At 36.4% G+C, this 20,113-nt stretch overlaps 1 protein-coding gene across 1 annotated transcript in view; it reads right to left on the bottom strand.

Annotated features, from left to right (window-relative positions):
- Positions 1-536: 536 nt before the first annotated feature.
- The window catches only part of LOC140141755 (protein disulfide-isomerase A5-like), a 41,373-nt gene continuing 21,796 nt past the window's right edge, over positions 537-20,113 (bottom strand). Inside the window, exons 9-24 of the mRNA XM_072163624.1 lie at positions 19,769-19,860; positions 18,805-18,873; positions 17,706-17,842; positions 16,820-16,887; positions 16,316-16,410; positions 15,685-15,750; positions 14,840-14,979; positions 13,330-13,400; positions 12,253-12,381; positions 11,022-11,208; positions 10,546-10,613; positions 9,739-9,820; positions 8,671-8,683; positions 7,544-7,618; positions 3,480-3,730; positions 537-2,491 (exon numbers count right to left, since the gene is read on the bottom strand). Of these exons, the coding sequence (XP_072019725.1) occupies positions 2,319-2,491; positions 3,480-3,730; positions 7,544-7,618; positions 8,671-8,683; positions 9,739-9,820; positions 10,546-10,613; positions 11,022-11,208; positions 12,253-12,381; positions 13,330-13,400; positions 14,840-14,979; positions 15,685-15,750; positions 16,316-16,410; positions 16,820-16,887; positions 17,706-17,842; positions 18,805-18,873; positions 19,769-19,860 (1,716 nt within the window). The 3' untranslated portion in view covers positions 537-2,318. The remainder of the gene's footprint in view (positions 2,492-3,479; positions 3,731-7,543; positions 7,619-8,670; positions 8,684-9,738; positions 9,821-10,545; positions 10,614-11,021; positions 11,209-12,252; positions 12,382-13,329; positions 13,401-14,839; positions 14,980-15,684; positions 15,751-16,315; positions 16,411-16,819; positions 16,888-17,705; positions 17,843-18,804; positions 18,874-19,768; positions 19,861-20,113) is intronic.

The raw sequence follows: 20,113 nt of genomic DNA, 5'->3' as shown, positions 1-20,113 counted from the left end.
TTATGTAGCCAGAGGTTTCCAGTGGAATAAAAATCTCAACTTTTTGGTGAAAAGTGGTGGATGAGGTTGTGGATCACGAAAATGCCCTTTTAAATCAAAATGTATATTTTTGAGCTATGTCTATAAGAAATTCCTGTTTCAAGATGATTGAAAATGATATACAGTTTGCTTCAGTCAAGACAGATTGAAAATATTTCTGTTCATTTCTGACATGTTCCGGTAGGTCAATTTTCAAAGTCCTCCAGCGACATATCACTAATCATGAACACTACCAATTAATTTTAGTGATACAAGTGCTAATTATTTTTGTTTAAAAAACAAAAATATCACTTACAAGTAATGAACATGCTTACGGTAACTGCTACCCGGGCTGCTACCCTGAAAGACTCCACCTTTCAATACTAATAAAATGAACTACAAGGCTAAAGAACTAGAGCATATCATGATCCTCAATGTGAGCCTTTGGAGCTGCTGGAGAGCCTGAAAAAGGGACCCTCACAGATACCCATACATGCTTTATATGCAAAGTGCCCCCTCCCTTGGGCTTCATCACTGTTGCCAACTATCCACAGTTCGCATGAGCAGCCAATAAGTGGCACTGTGTAAATAATAATGCTAATTTGAGTAATTTTGTTTGAGATGTTTGCTGAAGCCAGGTGGAACATTTAGTGAACCATAGAAGACAAGGGTATCAACCATGCTAGAAACAGTGATAAGAGATTTAACTAAACACTATTCAAGAACAGGAGCATGAGTAATTAACTTCTTAATTCTTCCATGATTTGTTTTGCCAGTTCTTTTTTGCCTTATTCACTCAGTCTGGGTTGTTAAATCTATTGCACTTACCCATTCAAAGCGTACACCCTGTGAAATCCCTATTGGTTTGTACAGTGCTTTTAGTTCCAGTCACTTTTTCTCAGCATAGAAAATACCAATTTGCCTTTTATTTTGTCATTATTGGAAGTTGATTATCTTGATAAAAACTTTTGGAATTGTCTCACCATGAGGCATTTACTTTATGGCATGTTTTGTGATCCCCCCATTAAGTGCAACAGTAAGCATCCCCTACATATCGTAGGATCCAAGATGGAACAACCAAATCCAGGCAAAACAGGCAATGCGATGAAGCAATCTATCGCAAGTGATGATTGAATTAGATCATTAAATATCTTCATCTTATTCGCCGTAGAAGTGACGTAATAATCGGATTAATTACCATAGCGATATATTCAAAAATTGTATTCATCTATTATAGATGAATACAATTTTTGAATATATCACCCTACACTACAAGTAGGTTGCACTCATTACCTGTGTATGTCTGCAAACATAGATTGAATACAATACCGCTCTTTTCAAAAATACTAATATTAAGTGATCAGCCTTTCTTTGACATCTATGGTTCAATGCATAGGTACCACGTGAATATTGTAGTGCAGGGCGATATATTCAAAATTGTATTCATCTATTGCTATGGTAGTTAATCCGATTAATTACGTATTTCTACGGCTAATTGGGAGATCATGCTTTGTCTAAAACTCCCTAGTTATGGTAGATAGTGGTAAGTGTAAAATACTTCTAATGATTTTTGTTTAATATCAAAATATTTGCTGTTGGTCTCAACAAAAACTTGCTATGCAGATATTGCATAATTGCAAACACATAAATTCTGAAACAAAAATGACCAATTATGCCATTTTTTCATGGTTCAAAACATTTCCATTTCAGAATAGGAACTAAAAAAAAAAAAAAAAAAAAAATGGTGTTCATAACTCCAGTATTTCTACAAAAATAAACTGTCAAGTTGTGACCTACATTTTGTACTTCCTTCTGTAACCACGGCAGCTGAGGGAGTATCCCATCATGCATTGCAGTCTATCTGCTTGATCCAAAGCAAATACATACACAAATAAGAAAGAGCTGCTTAAATATTGAGAGCTACGGTCAGTTTCACAATACTTGAGAGGTCATATTTTTTCTAAGTCTAAGCACCCCTGATTTAAGCCAGTAATTCAGGGATTTTGTGTACACTTTCTACACATGTATTTCTATTATGGTACCGCAAAGCATGATGGGATACACCTATCAGCTGCTGTGTTCTGTAAGCAAAACTACAGGACTAAAACTGTATTCCATAACATCTAAACCCTTTTGAAATATAATCAACACCACCCATATTTCAATACCACCCACCCTTGGAATCTTAACATAAAAAATCCCATACCCTTCACCGATAATGAGAGTCACCCAGTGATTGTAAAAAAAACAAGAACAAAAAAAATTGATTGAACTAAAATAATACAGGGGTGAGACAATCATCAGAGCTCTGTATGTTCTTGGTTGTCTGTTTTGGCTGAATCGGCTCCTTGTTTTTGCATGTAAGACACAAAGTCATTCTGTAGTCTGCCTTCTTTGTAATCATCCACTTTTTCGCCGCTCTTGAAGAGTTTAAACGTTGGATAGCCTCTCACTTCATATTTTGAGCATAAATCTGGAGGGAAAGAAATGAAGAAGATGAGTAAGGATAACACAACATGTGGATTAGAGGTGCTCAACTGTATCAAACAAAATCTGAACATAATCTATACTTCTAATACTTTTTGCACCTCATAATACATGACACAATTCTACATTATAGTTCCAACAAATTAAGGTAGATGTTGTGGTGCCCAGGACAAGGATATAGAATGGCGCCCATTTCTGGGGGTGATGCCCCTCCCAAGATCTGCACTGAGGCATGTGATGTTTGTTTCCCCCTAGCTATGCCCCTATAACTATGGTCACTTGGGTCCCTCTGCAAAATCTCGACCTTAACTTTTAGCATTGAATAGTCGATTTGTTCACATCTACAGTCTGTCTCGTCTCAAGTTGAGAGTAACGCCATGTTGGATTTAGCAGCAGCAGATTCAAATCGTGCATCCTAAGCTATTGCTGCAGGGTGTAACTGCATAAACGCAAGATTTGAATCTGCCTCAATTTGAGAGGAGACACACTATATCACTCATCACTTGATACTAACTAAGTACCAATAATGTGCTGTATTACTAACTGTGGGGAAGAATATGTATGCCAAAAGAGGAAGCCTGGATGACATTGCACAAATATGTTTTTACAATATATTAACCCTAACCGAACTGAATCTCACTAAAGCTCACTATGAAAAACACTGCATGCATGGATATCATGTGATGATGATCTTATGCGTCTCATGCAAGGGGTTGGCGGTTCGAATCCCGGGGGTTCATCTTCTCTCCTTTTTTGTTTGTTCTTTAACTTCCGATAGCAAAAAAAACATGGGTACAGTTAGGGTTATGCACTTATTGGGAGACCTTGATGAAATACTGCAGTCATGTTAAGTTAACATCAATGGCCCAAGATCACATCAGTAGGAAGTCTATGGTCATCTGCTCTACAACCAACAGATGATGCTCAACTTCACACAACTGCCACCAATTCTGCAATGACACATTTGCCCTTACCTGAATTTTCTGTGCAATCCACAGCAGCTAATTTCTTATTTGAACCTTTTAATTCTTCTGCAGCAGCCACATAGTTGGGTTTAGCAGCCTTGCAGTGACCACACCAAGGTGCATAAAACATGGTCAAGACGTAATCCTGGCCTTTAGTAAACGCCTCAAAGGTGTCTGCTGCTAGATGGCTGACCTCGCTGGCTTCATCACTCCATTTGCCAGGTGCAGGAGGGGGAGGAGCAGGTTCACTGGCACTGTCACTGTAATGAATGGTACAAATAAGAAAATGAACACAATGCTTTTAGAACAGTTTGGAATACTCTGAGCAGCCTGTGAGAGTGAGTTGGTCTCAAAGGTCCCCAATATTCTTTGAGCCTGATGCAAACATTTTACGATGATCAATACTAGATAGGCAGAATTGTTTGGCTCTGTCTACTACAATGAAATATACATGACCTGTCTGTTCTATATTTTTTGTGTAAAAGAAAGCAGACAACACTGTCATACGGCATTAATTCACAATTTCTGACACTTCTGGTGAGATTTCTCAAGACAATTCACCATATAAAAAATACTGAACTTAATCCATGATGTTATAAGCCTCCGTCTTTTTGGGACTTGTCAAACTATCCTAGTGCAGGTCACTCTGGATATTGAAAGAGTAACATCAGAAGGCCTGGACAATAATAGTTCACTTTATATTTACATAGTTACACAAATAAACAAAACACCTCTTCATTGTTACACCTTTATTATGACATATTTGCTCAAAATATTTCATTTAGGGAGTGTTCATAAATACTTTGGTAGAGGGTTGGAAAATATTGGGGGAGATAAAAAAAATTGTGGGTCCTAAAAAAATTTGACGTCCGAGGTTCCAACTTTTCCAACCCCCCACCAAAGTATTTATGAACACTCCCTTAATCAATATATCAGGCATCTACAACCATGGCCAAAATGTGTTGGGACACTTACGGAAAACGTACACTATATTATGGCCTTATTTCCGTTATTGTTAACGTGATAAAATGGAGGTTTCTTTGGTGACAAGCCTAAACCCTTTCCTAACACCCCAACCCTCCCCTTCCCCACCAATCAATGTTGGGTGCTACTAGGCGAAAATGAAAAAAAAAGTAGGATTCAACATTGATCGGGGAGTGGGGGGCTTATTTACATTACCCTATCAAACCGTCCCAACACTTATGGCCAGCATTGTCTCCAAGGTACAAAAAATCCAATTTTAAAATGTGTGTTTTGGCCTATATCTCCTCAACCATAGCTTGGATTTTCATCAAATTTTACATGAAAATGGAGAAACTATTTATTTTTTCACTTATATAAAAACTATTGGATTTTCTTCACGTGATATAAAGATACGGTCACTTTTTATATGCAATATCATGTATTTTACAGGGCGTGCTGTACATTATTAGCCTACGCGAACTACGTTATTTTGCATAAAATGACGCTTTATTTTGAAAGAATAGTGATTTAGTCGCCAGAAATACATAATATTTGTTGACATGAATTGATTGAAGTCTTTTAAAAGAGTGACTTTGGAAAAAAATTAATACTTAAATTTAAAAAAGCTAATTTTTAGACAAAATAACAAAATAACAAACTTTAATAATTTTCATCGTTTGCATCAAAAAATGTATATGGTATTTGCAACGAGTACATGTATATCGTGTAAATATAATTATAGTCGGCAGGAGTGAGCTTAAATTACGCTTTATGACTGAAATCTATTAAAGCGCTTTCAAAGAAACTTACGTTTGAAAAATAACATAGCACATAAAAAGAGTAATTATTATAACATAACACATATTTCCAAAAACAGAATTTCATCTTCAGAAGATAGCAAACATCATTGACTATTCACCTTCATATCCTATTAGACTATAGTCGACTTCCTGCTGAGAAATAGAAGTTTTAGGTGCATTTTTTTTATTTATACGGTATATATGCAAATTAGCAGGTCAAAGCATATACATTATTTTTGGTATCTGTGATACATGGATTCAGCATAGGTCATGCCGATTTTAAGGATGAATACTAACAAATATAATATTTCATGATTTAGAGATAAGTTACAACAAAAGGTGAATGATCTTCATGATACAACATTACCTATATAACACAACAAACGCAGTATATAATACTAAGAAGCCACAATAAATGCGCATAATAGTGACATTTTGCATTTTATTTAAAAAAAGGAGTTTGTTCGTCTGCAAAGTAATTTGAAAGAAAATTGTCATGAAATAATTATAACAATAAAAAAAATTGGAGGGAGTCGAACCCGCGCTGTCTATTGGAGATGACCAGCGCGCTAACCAATTGAGCTATCGGAAACCACTGGTGTTCGTATGGTTTTGTTTATTGACAAGTGTCAAATTAATCATGATATTTAAATTGACAATATTGTGCTAAATAAGTTGAATTTCTGAAATGATCATATCGGTAATCCATATTGTTGTGAAAATATTGTGTCGATTTGTAAAATATAACGCCATGAATCCACGATATACCACCGTATTCTTAGAATAAAAGCAATTGACTATGATCAGACTTTATAGCAATGGTTTATCGATGGGATGCATTCATTTGTGTATGGTCATGATGGTGTTTCGTTGGTTTACCGTCGCATCCTTAATACAAAGTCCATACAATATATTTAAATTTCATGATTAGTCTTACTTTAGGAACGAGACTGAATGCGGACATGCTTGAGTTCATGTCACGGTATGCACTATAATAAAAGAGAATCACTACTATCTCTTGATTCAGTTTACGAGTGCATACCGTGGGTTTCAAACTTTCTTACACTTTAAGACTCGATTTTCTTCGAAAGGTCTTGAATACCGTTATTACGCTTCATGTCCTAAAAGCAGCGGGTTAGTTTCAACACTTTTATTCCATTTTAATAGCTTTTATACCCAAAAATACTTCATAATGTCACTTGAACATGTTAGCTCACTTGATAAGTTGTCTGTCTTGTACTCAAAAAGTCCGAGTTCAATTCCTATTTAATTTTTTTTTTTTTGCTTTCTTTTTAAAATAAATAATTTCTCATATCACTGAATTTCTGTTGAAATGAAAATGTGTAGGATTTTTTTTCATAATTAAGATCACAAATAAAAGCAGAGCATCAACTGAGCTAACACACTGTACTTGTTCATCCATTATTGTATGTAGTCTAAATTAATCCTAACAAGTTGATTTACTCTGCTACTTCAATTGAGGTAGACAGCATTAAATTGGAAAAACAAGTGTGCATTGGTTCGATTCCTTTATTTGTTTTTTGATCACGAGATGTTGTGATAACTTTTATTTTCTTCTATAACTTTAATATAAGATTTTAATTGGTGGAAACAATAATTTGTCATTTTAAAACCTAACTTTTGGACAGTTAAAGTGACGAATAGTGAACTTAAACATGGCCAAAAATATGGCTTTAAGACTTTTAAGTGACCAGTCCCTAAATTTAAAATGTAGCCATTTATATTTTTGTGGTCAAGCATAATCATAGGATCTCTTACTGCTCCAAATTTGGTGTCAATATCATAATTACTTTTTGAGTTATAAGCAAAAAACTGATATTAGATGATTTTTTTTTCAACTTTTCAAATACAACCATGGCCAAAATGTGTTGGGACACTTACGGAAAACGTACACTATATTATGGCCTTATTTCCGTTATTGTTAACGTGATAAAATGGAGGTTTCTTTGGTGACAAGCCTAAACCCTTTCCTAACACCCCAACCCTCCCCCTTCCCCACCAATCAATGTTGGGTGCTACTAGGCAAGAGAAAAAAAAAAGTAGGATTCAACATTGAACGGGGGGAGTGGGGGGCTTATTTACATTACCCTATCAAACCGTCCCAACACTTATGGCCAGCATTGTAGTTGAAAAATGGGTGCCAAGCATACACATGCTCAAAATGATTCAAATGCACATCTTACCAACAGTATTAAGGCAAGTGATACAAAATTCACCAAAAGACTGTCAAAGTATGCCAACATTATTTCTATGATTGTGGGTATGACATTTTAATATTTAGTGACTTACTCATCTCCAGCCATGAAGGCAACCAGGTCATCTGTTGTCCTGCCTCCTGCATAGTCATCTTGGGCCTTCCCATCTCTAGTTAATAGGGGAAAATGTCATACACAGATGAGAAAAAGAATCTTAACATGATTAAGTATTGCATATAAATCTGCATGCACCACTTTTGTTTATTTCTTCTTTAACTTGGGACACTCAATCAGTTGAAAACAAAATTAATCATCTGTTCTTCCTTGAGGCCCTATGAAAAATATCTTCCCAATCGCATCTCATAAAGTAGACAAAGGTCTCTACAATTTCCTCAGCATTAAACTTCAGAGCTCAGTTATTAGAGCATAATGAATCATGCCTTTATTTCAATTTCTATTTTCGATGGTGATTAGTATATGGACAAGTCATATGTACAGTACACAGTGTCTAAGCTAGCCACCTGTCTGCCCGTCATTTTAGACAGGGAATTAGCTCCTGGGACAGGCAAAATTAATGCCTTTGACAGATGCTACATTATAATTGTAGGTGCATGTTGAGAAAGGCTATTGACATTTTTAGCAGACCAGATTTATAAAACAAGGCTTATTGCAATACATATTTGAACTCTTTGAACCCCCAATGGGCTGCAGAAGTCTGGTAAATATTTAAAAGGTCAAATTAGGACAGGCAATTTTATTACAGGGCACGGTGGCTCAGTGGATACGGCCTTGGACTCATAATCTGAGAGCTTGCTCAACGTGCGTGGGTTCGAGTCCCCGTCCCGCCACCGTGTTGTGCCCTTGGGCAAGGCGCTTTGCCTCGCTTGCCTCACCCCACCCAGGTGCAATGGGAAGCTGTTAGGGGTAGTCACAGTCGTTGTACTGATGAACCCTGCGCCATTTGAAGGCTGCAAACGTGGTTCCGATTATTCTAATGACGGCGGAATAAATGTAAAGCGCTTTGAGGCTGTTTACGGCATAAAGCGCTATATAAATATCTACATTTATTTTTATTTATTTTATTAAAATGACGGGAAAATCTCAATTCTAGCTAAGACCCTGCATGTACATGGAGGGAAGACGACTTTGAACAAATTGACAACACACATTTAATGAAATCTGGAACTGCCCGTTTTTAACAAACTAACAGTTTATACTCACTTGAAATATTTTACTGCAAATTCCCATCATAGCAGAAAGTGTGGAGCAAACATATGGCACAGAAAAAAAAGAGTAAAACATTACAATATGTTTGAAATATCAAATATACAGAATTAATGTCAACCTTCAAATGTATCTGTAAGCAATAGATACAGAGAAGTGGTGGTGTTCGTTTTCCAGTTTTAGCCATTGAATTAAAAATCTCAAAGTACTTCTTAATATTAATAAATTGTTCTCAAAGGAAGCCAATAATCACATTTATATTACTGTAGGTCTTGAGTTAAGGCCAATAATTTATCATAACAAAAGTTTTGAGCATTTCCTCTTTACCCCCCCAAGCAAAACTATTCAAATGGGGCAGAATTGACATCCCTTTTATCAAGCCTTGGGATCTACTATACATAGCCCATACCATATCTTGTGTGTCAGCTTTACTTGTCTCAATATTTTAGCACAACCACCGCTAGGTCATGCTCCCCTTCGACCAGTCGCATAATTCCTACGTTTCATACCCATACTAGTCAATGAAATAACAAAATTCTGCATTTGTTACCTCTGATTTTAGATCCTTTTCTAAAAGGTAACAGTTACCTCAACAGCTGGTTATATGTGACTTTGGTCTCTCACTGGGCTATTCCAGTTGAAACCCATATGATACACCCCCTACGGAAGACATGACCTTAACCTTCCACATAGGGGGTGTAAATTTCACCTGGAACTGGGGCTACCTGAATGGGTGACTATATTTGAAATTCACACTCCCTGTGTGGGAGATTAAGGCCATGTCTTCCATAGGGGGTGTATGGATTTCAACTGCAATAGCCTATTGTTTTCCAGTAACTAAACTGTTAATCACAAGCTTACAGGATAAGTGAAATTTGTAGTGCTGTAATGTGCGTACACTCTGTCTTTGAAGGCTGCCTGTACTCATTAATCAAGTGGCATATAGGCAGCGTTTTTGTTTTTTTGTCATCAGATACAGCTTGCTGATATCAGTATCGGGATTGGATGAGGATCATAGAACGAAACTTGTGATCTAAGATTAATCTTCTGTGATTAATAACTTACTTGTTGGGAATCCCCTAATTTCATATTTCTGTGTTAATCCGACGGCTACTGTGCCATCTACAGCTGCAAATACACCAGGTTTCTGAAAACATAAACATAACATTATATTACATGTTAACATTCTCTCGCATGAACATTTACACTATCATCGAATATGCACTTCAGACAGTGTTCCTTCCATTTTTTCCACAATTGAAACAATTTAGCTCTTTCATGAAAGAAATGGCTTAATGAATCTAATTAAAAGAGGCATATCACCCAAATATTTTTATACCAAGCTTTGAGCCAACTATTGTACTACAAGCAAAAGTGAGTATCACAGTAGCCCATAAAACGGGGGTGGTCCTCTGTCACTGTTGTGTTCATACACCTAGGTTACTCCAGTTGAAATCCATACACCACCTATGGAAGACATGACCTTAATATCCAACACAGGGAGGTGCAGATTTTAAATGCAGTCACCCATTAAGATAACCCCATTTAAAATTCAAACTCCCTGTGTGGAAGATTAAGGTCATATCCTCTACAGGGGGTGTATGGATTTCAACTAGAATAGCCAAATGTAGGAGCTTTCTTCAGATGCCAAAATCTAAATGATGATGCCAATCAGGTCACTCACTACTTTGACATACCTGTATTTTGTTAAATATTTTTGATCCAATTCTCCTGTACTAATTTCTTACCGCGCTGGCTAATTTCAGGCCACACAGCCTTAGAGGGAGGGAACAATGACTTATTTGACTACTTTCTTAGTAGTACTTCAGCATCACTTCATAATAATAATCAAAATATAGGTACAGAACTTACATTCATTTCTTTTAATTTTGTTGCTGCTTCTGAATATGCTGGTTTCATATTTTTACAATGGCCACACCCTGCAAAAACATAATAAAAATACAAATATTAATAATCACTGAATGAAACAGAAAACAATACATAATTTTCATTCCTTGGACTTGAGCAATTGTGCTCAGACACCCTCCTCCCATAATTTTTCAAGAAAAAAGTAACCAAATGCAGACATTTCTATGCCATATCATGTGAGCAAGCTTGAAACTTCCATCCAGTTCATTGCCACATTAAAGTAGAATTTCACTCGTAAATCACATCCTTGCACTTTAATGAAAATAAACAATTTGCATAGAACTCAGAAACATCCTAACGAAAACACTTTCGTTTATAGGACTTCAAACTTTTGGGTTGTTGCCTAACGCAATGAAAGTTCAATGTCACAAGCCTTGCAAGATTCCATCACTTCATCTACAATACCATTAATTACTTACATGGGGCATAAAACATAACCATGACAGATGATTCAGCCTCAACAACGCCGTCAAAATCATTGTCACCAAGCTGCTTGACATTCTCGCCTCCGTCCAGTTGCAGCCAGAAGTCGTCCTCCGGCTTCACCTCCTCAGGTGGCAGTTCTATGCCTGCTTTTTCTGACATGAATCTTATGAAGTCTGCTTCCTGTTGATGTAAATAGTAATAAAAAATTAATAATAAATATTACATGTTCTACCAGGAAAAGTCAGCACTGGCTGACGACATGTTTTGTTTATCACATATAAATATTGGGGTCATGTGATACTACGTAGCTTCGTCAGGGAATGAGGTGTTAATGTTTTGTGGCTTTTGTGACGGGATCCAGTCAGCCAATCAGATCCCCATTTCTGAAATGCATACATTACATCACTTTCTTGTTGGATGGACATCTTGAAACCATGCCATTTCCTGCCTTAGGGATCTTGAAAGCTTGAAGGCCTTGAAGTTCTCTAGGTTAGCAGCTACCTTTGAGACTTTTGATCAAATTGAAAATGTAGTTATTGACACCCAATTTTTGGCCTGTCAATTTTCGTTCCTGAACCAACAATATGTGCCACCCCAAAGGCATTCCAAAATGTCACCCGCACCATTTTTTTTATCAACTTAAATGTACAGAGGAATTCAATAAACAATTCTTTCCAGAAGGAGGGCCACTTTTTTAAATACTTCTAAGATTTAAAAGGATGGAACATGTAATTTTTAGGTCAGAGACATAACTTTTAAGACTAGTCTGTAATGCTGTTTAAATTTCTACACTGATTTACAGTTCAGCACTTCCATTCAAAGCAGGATTTCAGACAACTAGTACTGAAACTAATTGTGGGATAGGCTTTTACGACGGGAATTCATAACAATTAGTGGGGTTTTTTTATTGGGTTCGCCGTCGGACAAGTTTACTGATGGCTCTTCAGTGACCGGCTCGTTTCAGAGCTATCAGTAGGCAAGGGGCGGCCTACATGTCTCATTCTTAGGTACTTTGTCCTGAAAAAGTCAGAGCTACTCCTGACGAAAGCATGACAGTTCTAAACTTCTATGACTGCGAACCTGATAAAAAAAAACCCACTAATAGTACTGAAACTTGTGACTTCTTGTTGAGTAAGTATGAAAAAGAAGAGTTAAAGTCTGGTACTATTTTTTAAGAAAATTAATGTTCAATATTTACCATTAGGGAAACTGCTGCACACTTACCTCTCTACCTGACCTGTAATCTTCCGGTTCTTTTCCATAATTGAAATATTTTAACGTTGGGTAACCACTGACACCAAATTCAGCACATACATCTTTTTCCACTGTGCAATCAACTGCTGCAAAAGACATCTGAATGAAGTAAAGAAACATTGCATCATTACGAGAAGTCTAAACATGTGTGCATTAGGTGACGGAAAAAAAACAAGTTTTACGTGCCCAACCAACCCAGATTTCACATTTTGGGAGATGTGTTTTGGCCAAAATTTATTCATTTGATTTAACATTTGTGAAAAAAGTTGATCATTTTCCAAATATGCTTGCAAAAAATCTTCAACTTTTTGGTAGATTTTTTCAGCTTTCTGTGATATTTTATAAGGGTCATTTTAGCCTCCAGAAAAATCACAACCAACTGGCCCTACTTGAAAAGTTTGGGGTTTTTTTGTTGCATTATCTTTATTTTGATGGAAAAAGCCAAAATAAAATAACAAATGTGAAACACTAAAATTTGCTTTGTTACAACAACATATATTCAGAAATAAATTCCCAATATTGTCAGCGCAATAAAAGTTGGTCTCTGTACCTTCACTGGTTTCACAATAGGTACTCATGAGTTTATAAAGTATATTCAAAGACTGCAGATTAGCTGAGGAGCTACGTGACCCAGTCAATATCTGTATATTCGAAACAAAGACGTCACAATTAGAACCAGCAGCCAATAGCTGCATCTTTTAGCTCAGATTTAAAACTTCATTCATTGAAATTGGTAATGAAATAAAGGCATGGTGATCCAAAATCCCAAGGAAGAAACAAATTCAAAAGTTGCATATTGTTCCATTTAATGCCCTTCAACAAGAGAACTAGTGCAGTGCTTTCCATTCATTAGAACATTAAAATGTAACTTTTGATTCCATTCCTTCCATGGGTTTTCAATCATTTTTTAATTCTCAACCAATTTGAGGTTTGTTTTATTTTTGACATATCTGTCTTTGTTTAGGATATGCAGGATGAACATAACTGGGTACCTGAATTCTTTTCGCTGTCTATAATTAAAAAGACAGCTGTATCATAATTATATACCTTGGTATCCTCTTTAAAATGATCTGCTGCTGCTGTATATTCTGGTTTAGCTTTCTTACAATGGCCACACCCTGTAATCAGAATAAAACAATTACCGTTTATAGTTTTAAGCAAACATGTATTTGTGATTATTCAAGAGCACATCAAATTTTTAAAGATAAGTAAACACTAAGCAGGGATGTAAATGGGCAACATACCCATTTCCTGAAAATCTATCTGGTCCTTGGACAGGTGGCAGCGGGCTTCTGCGCGATATGGAATATTTAGAGAGCGTTTGTCCATGAAAACGCTGCAGGGTATGACAAATTGACAATTTTTATGACAAATTATCACCATCCAATTCCGGAATTTTTTTTTTTTGCATTTCTGGATTTTTTTTATGGCCAAATTTCCGGAATTCCAGCAATTTCTGGAAGATTTACATCCCTGACTAAGTATTCACCATGCTAATCCCACTGAGATCAGAAATTTTATCTCTGCCTTCCACTACATTTCAACAGTGACTTGGTGAAAACAAAAGGCAGCAAAACTGAAAGAAACTCCACTTAGAAAGCTTAGGTGAGGTTTCTCAACCAAACCATTCCTTATTCAAAATACCAACTCATATTTCTGAGCTTCTTGAATATATAGCATCCTGATTTGAACTCAACAGCTTAAAATTATATGACTAGTCAAAATCTCACTGTTATTGCCAAGATAAGATTCTTCCACTCATTTGTGCATTTTCAATGACGTATGGTTATGGACACACTCTCTTTGACTCTTTAATGTACATGTATGCATACTTTACTACAGTCTGTCCACGTAGAAGTACAAACCAAATCTGTGGCATCGGGGGTTGATGCTTTGCGTCACACGCACTGCATGTTAAAAATGCGATGCATAAAGAGCATGTTGCGCTTGGCAGTACAAATCGCGCAGCAGTTGGAGCGCCAAAGAAGCATTTACACACGCATGGCACTGAAATAATTATTCTCATACCTCCAGTTTCCGAGGTCTATTTACTTTGTACTTCTATGTGGACAGACTGTGTGTGATATTTATATTTAACTCTAGTTAAATCATGAATCATTAAAAGCAGAAAAATTACCCTGACACCAGTGTCGACTCATGGTCAAATGTGATATCACTGTCCTCTGATTGTACGTAACAGTTGCCTATCCACACACTTTGTGTGTTACCGTGCTCCATCTTGACACTCTCTTTGAGATGTAGTTTGTTGTATTTTCTTAATGTTATTGACCTGTCCCTGCTACCATGATGCATGTGTGTAGCTTGATCTACTAACTACTATTCAAATTGGGATATCCGATTTGAAATCCATTCACCCCCTATGGAGGACATGACCTTAATCTCCCACACAGGGAGTGTAGATTTCAAATGGAGTCACCCATTCAGGTAACCCTATTTGAAATTCACACGCCCTGCATTGAAAGACTACTAAGGTCACATATGCCATAGGAAGTGTATGGATTTCAACTGGAATAAGCCATTACACTGTTCAACTTACAGGGTGCATAGAACATGACTAATCCATGCTTCTTTCTCTTGAGATGTGTCTTGAATGTTTCGTCTGTCAAATGGTTCACATCGGATTCGGTTTCACTCCACGCTGGTTCTGGTGGGGGTGGGGGTGGTGGTTCTTGAGGGCTGAAAGGGGAAAATTACATGCCACAAAGCTAAACCATGAAAAAGCTGTAGCAATAACACAGGTAAGCAATAACTGGATTTGGCATTAGTAAAACACACTTGTTCACCCCATCCCTCACATACAGCCACACGCCATTACAGTACTTCTGAGGATAGTGTCAAAAATATTAGTCCTCAGGTAATGAGTAATTCCAATTGATGTTCTAGGACATTGAAAAAATTGTTCTGACAAACACATAAACCCTTAAAAATCACAGTTATTATAAATTGCAAGTGTGCAATATATCGCTATTGTTGTAGAACTACACTATGATCAGCTCATCATAGACAATTATTATTCGGTTTTTGTTACTGCGCGAGTCAATGAAGTCCAAACGTACGCCTGCGTAAATTCACAAAAATGAGCGTCAGTCACACAATGCGCAGTTCACGTAGATGCTGCGCCCAGCTGTGTGTACACCATTCTATATCAATCCATGATGTTATGAGTCCCACCTATTTTGAGTTGATCAAAGTATATGTATAACTGCATAAATACATGCAAGGTGTAGTGCACACAAGTCAGAAGGCATGCTTTATTCCATCTCTAAACAAATTGCATGTTTTGACAAAAAGAACCTATTTATCTTTTCGCTAGGCCCATATTCAGAGTCAAATTGATGTTCCTCTGTTCTTCCGCAAGTGTTTGGTTCAGTGTTTACTTACTCTTTCAGATGTTCTACAAATTTGTCAGCTGTCCTCTCGTTGAAATTCCAGGCAAATTCACCATCCCTGTTGATGTAAAACAAACGGTTACTTATAATCTCAGACTGAATTAAAAGATCTTCTGTTGTCAGAAACGATTTATTTGTAACATTTTGTTGTGATGATTGAAATTTCTGAACGCAATGGTAAAACAGCATGCCTTATGGTAACCTTTTCACCTTCAAACATACATATCATCTCAAAAGTTAGGTCTTACTAATATATGAAACCCAACCCTTACAGCTTTACCTTCAACTAATGTAATTAAAACATCTGTCTTCATCAAAGAGATTTGGCCCAAAGAGAAAGGACTCTATGCTATGGTAAATCAGTCATCTTGGAAACCAAAAGAGTGTACCTCCAGCATTTATCGGCAAAGCATGACTGCTACAAAGGTTGACATGCTTATCACTTAGTACAAGTTGTTGACACAATGTGTTAGATGCAGAACACACACTTTAAATAAAAGTTTACTGGATGCATGACGAAATAATGCAAAGGTACATTATTTTGCCCTCAATGAGTATGTAACTCATGGAACATGACAGAGTTGGTACTCTTTGGTTCTAATCTCTTTGACCGTGATACTTACTTGAAGTATTTCAGTGTAGGAAACCCTTTAACCTCCCATTCCTTGTGTAGTCTCTGATGCTTGGTGGCATCTACTGCAGCTAGTACACCTTCAAACTGCATAAACACAAAATATTGAAAAAATTGTTTTTACCTATTTCAATATCTTTGGGGAATTTTGGCAGATTATCAGATGCATACAAGATGGTATTACCAGATGCATGTTGCCAGAGATCGTTAATTTTGAGTCAAACCATCTTGCAATGTTCTTTACAATATCGTAGCCACTCAAAATCCTGAGTTCAGTTGAATAGTTTTATGATTCCAATTAATATTCAATCATACCTGGATGAATGACAACCTTCACAAACGTGACCAGTAACACTAAGCTAAGGATATCAAAATGGCCAAATAACAAATTGCATCAACTCATCAATATTTACTTATTTACAAATAATGAGAGTGAGATATCAATCAAATGTCCACACATGGCAGGGATTTCTTCATAGGCTAATAACAAACATACCCCTTCTTCTTTTAGTTGAGCTGCAGCATCTGCATATTCTGGCTTCATTTTCTTGCAGTGTCCGCACCCTGTGAAAAGTTAGAAAATATTAAAAAACCATCAAGAAATGCTTAGATTGGTAAGGGCATATAATTATAGACAAACTTCCACAAGCTTCAATTGGCAGTCTTTTATTGTACATGTAAAGAGAGGAATATATTTATATGGGAAAACTATTGCTCAAAAGATGGGTTTCATTTTCCAGATGTTGCAACAAAATACCCAACTTTCAAAATAATTGAAAAATTACATACAAATACTAATGATGAACAACCCTAATAAAAAACAGATGGTTGATCATGCAGGCAGTATATTAATGAAATAGCATCTGCATACTGATTTGGTTCATTACACGTTTACAACAAAAAAAGGTAGCAAAAGCAAATATATGGTTGGCCATCAGCTTAAAAATTCTGAAACTGGGTACGCGCTGGTGAATTGCGATCGAGTAGAAGTGACAAGGTCGCCTACTACGCGCCGCGCCGACGACCAATGGGTCAACCGGCTTGTTGTCAAGTCCGTTGATCAGCCAATCAGCGTGATTGTTTATTGCTTTTGCGTTTACGCTCATGTACGCGATACGCACAGGTACGACCACGGAAGTTTAAAAAAAAAAACTTTACTGTATTGTTTTCATGTGCCTTGTTACTGTATGTCAGATGTGAATAAACTACTTTGAATTGAATTGAATTGAATTGAATTGAATTGAATTGAATTGAATTGAATTGAATTGAAATGGATCTGATTGAATTGAATTGAATTGAATTGAAATGGATCTGATTGAATTGAATTGAATTGAATTGGATTGAATTGACTTCATATTTACACAAGACATCTAAATACTTACATGGAGCATAAAACATAACCAGAACAGAATTATGGTTGGCCAAATAGGATTCAAAGTCATCATCACCCAGATGAACCACATCAGTCTCTTCATCACTCCACTCTGCTTCCTTTTCTGGTTCCTTTGGTGGTTGTGGGCTATATGGCAAAGAGGAAAAAATATGTATGTATAATGGTGAAAGAGCCTAAGGTGAATCCAAAATTCCACTAGAAAAGTTGTATCCTCCAATATGTCTAATGCAACCCCTGTAGGCTGTACCAAGCTAAATTCAACAGCGACTTGTATTTTGTGCATAACTTAAAGAATTTCATCACATCAAGATCAATTAAAACTTACATTTCTAGACATTTCATCAACCATCGGTTGATTTCATCAGCAGTGTTGCTGTTTTGAAGTGTTTGTGTTATGGATAAACTACAGACCTGATGAATTTATTCAAGGAGATATGTTGTGCGATAAAGAAAAAAGAAAGTAATAAAAGAATCTTCATTATGATGTCCGACTTTGTCTTTATCAGATTGCTTACACAGATGCCTGCTTCAATAAAGTTTGTTCGACTTATATAAGGTGAAAAAAATAACTCATAACACTGTGTATTGATATAGCATGGCATGGTCGCAGTTGGGCGCAATGCTTACCCTAGTTGTGTGTTGCGTAATGCATGACTGGCGCACGCTTATGTGAATTTACGCGAATGAGAGTTGGGACTTTATTGACACGCGCAGTAAAGCCCAATAATTTCTGCCTTATATATGCCGAACAAACTTTAGCACATTTTTTGTTCCAAAAATGCAAAACTCCTGAATTTTGATGAAGTTTTCAGTTTTCAAGTTCAGCAAATAGGCCTTGAATAGGCCTTTAATTCAAGACACATCTCCCTTGATGCCAAGTCATTATCTAATCAGAATTGACTACAAAGCATCTATCTTCCGTGCCACCCACAATTCAAATGCAGTCAAGGAAAGGACATAATTTTTACAATGATTTTTTTTCTGGGATTTGAACCTGGGACTGCTTGCACAACAGTGGAAGACCTACTGTATGACGCTATTCACTGTTAGAGAATAACATGGCACATGACATGAGCTTTATTACTTACTCTTTCATCCACTCCACAATGCCATCTTTGTTTCTTTCACCACCATAATCATATTTCTTCTTCCCATTTCTGTAAATACATTAAAAGCAAAGGTATATAGTTAAAATATTAAAAGTACAAACCATATAAGTATAGAGTGAACTTAAATAGTTCAACAGTTACAAGGTAGTCTGCACATATCTGATAGGTCTGAAGTACAATACAACATTATGAGGTAAAGTAACACTAGTTTTAGGAATCTAACAAAGACCAGACTAAGCAAAATTACTAGAAAACTTTTTCACTTCCTCGTTACAGTTGGATCAATGCTTTGAAACACTCATTTCGAGTTTGGTAGTGATGTGGAGGGGAGCATTTCAATGGAAGAAGAATCAAACACTCGCTAACATAATCCAGCGGACGGTATAGGCATATACAAAATGTGTGCAAAGGCAGTTTGTCTGCACACTTGTAATAGCACCGACATCGCTATCAAATTTGCGGTAAAACAAAGTATATTAAAGTCCCATTCAGTGATTCCAGCGAAAGTGTAAACAAAAATGTGCATAAATTACTTAAAGTGAAGGGATAAGTCATTAAAAAGGTTTTTGAAAAATGAAAATTTGGCAAAAAATAAAGAAAACAGCAGTATTGACAAAGTTGAAACCCCATTCAAATACATGTAGCTAATTTCTCTACTTAAGTAGAGAAATTACATTTCCATGTAAAATTTTGTCTTTAATACATGGCTTTTGGCTTAACCACTTGCAGGCTATGTTAGCATATCTATGCTACTAACAAGTGTTCAGATTTTCTGAATGAGCAAATCACTAAATAGATCTTATACGATGCAAGAACTAGAAAACACTAAATCTCTGTTTCAAGGAAGCAAAAAATAAACATGTTCTGATGACTTTAAGGATTCCAACAGCCACTGTACTATTTATTTTCAGTATTACTGATAACATCCTCTTCTGTTACTTACTCAAAATAAATAATAGTTGGGAATCCAGTAATATTGAAAGACTGTCTGGTTTCATAGTTCTCTGGCTGATCTACATCCATACCGGCAAGGATCTAATTAAATGAGATAAAACAGTACATGTTCAATGGTTAGCACATCGTTTGTTCATTTATTACAGTTATTTAATAATCTTTATTAAGTTAGGACTACAGATGAACAGGAAACTATTTCGAATGTGGTTTTAGAAACAATTTACATATTTAGGAAGCAAGATGTGGTCGTGCCCCATGGCTCCAGGAGGTCAGGAGGTTGTGCCAAACAGGGTTGATGTCTGACCCTTTGTCACGGTTCAGTCTGGGTCTTTTA

Source organism: Amphiura filiformis, chromosome 20 (assembly GCF_039555335.1).
Source record: "Amphiura filiformis chromosome 20, Afil_fr2py, whole genome shotgun sequence".
NCBI classification, from domain to species: domain Eukaryota; kingdom Metazoa; phylum Echinodermata; class Ophiuroidea; order Amphilepidida; family Amphiuridae; genus Amphiura; species Amphiura filiformis.
Note: the sequence above shows the minus strand (reverse complement) of the source record. Positions and strands in the feature narration are given on the sequence as shown.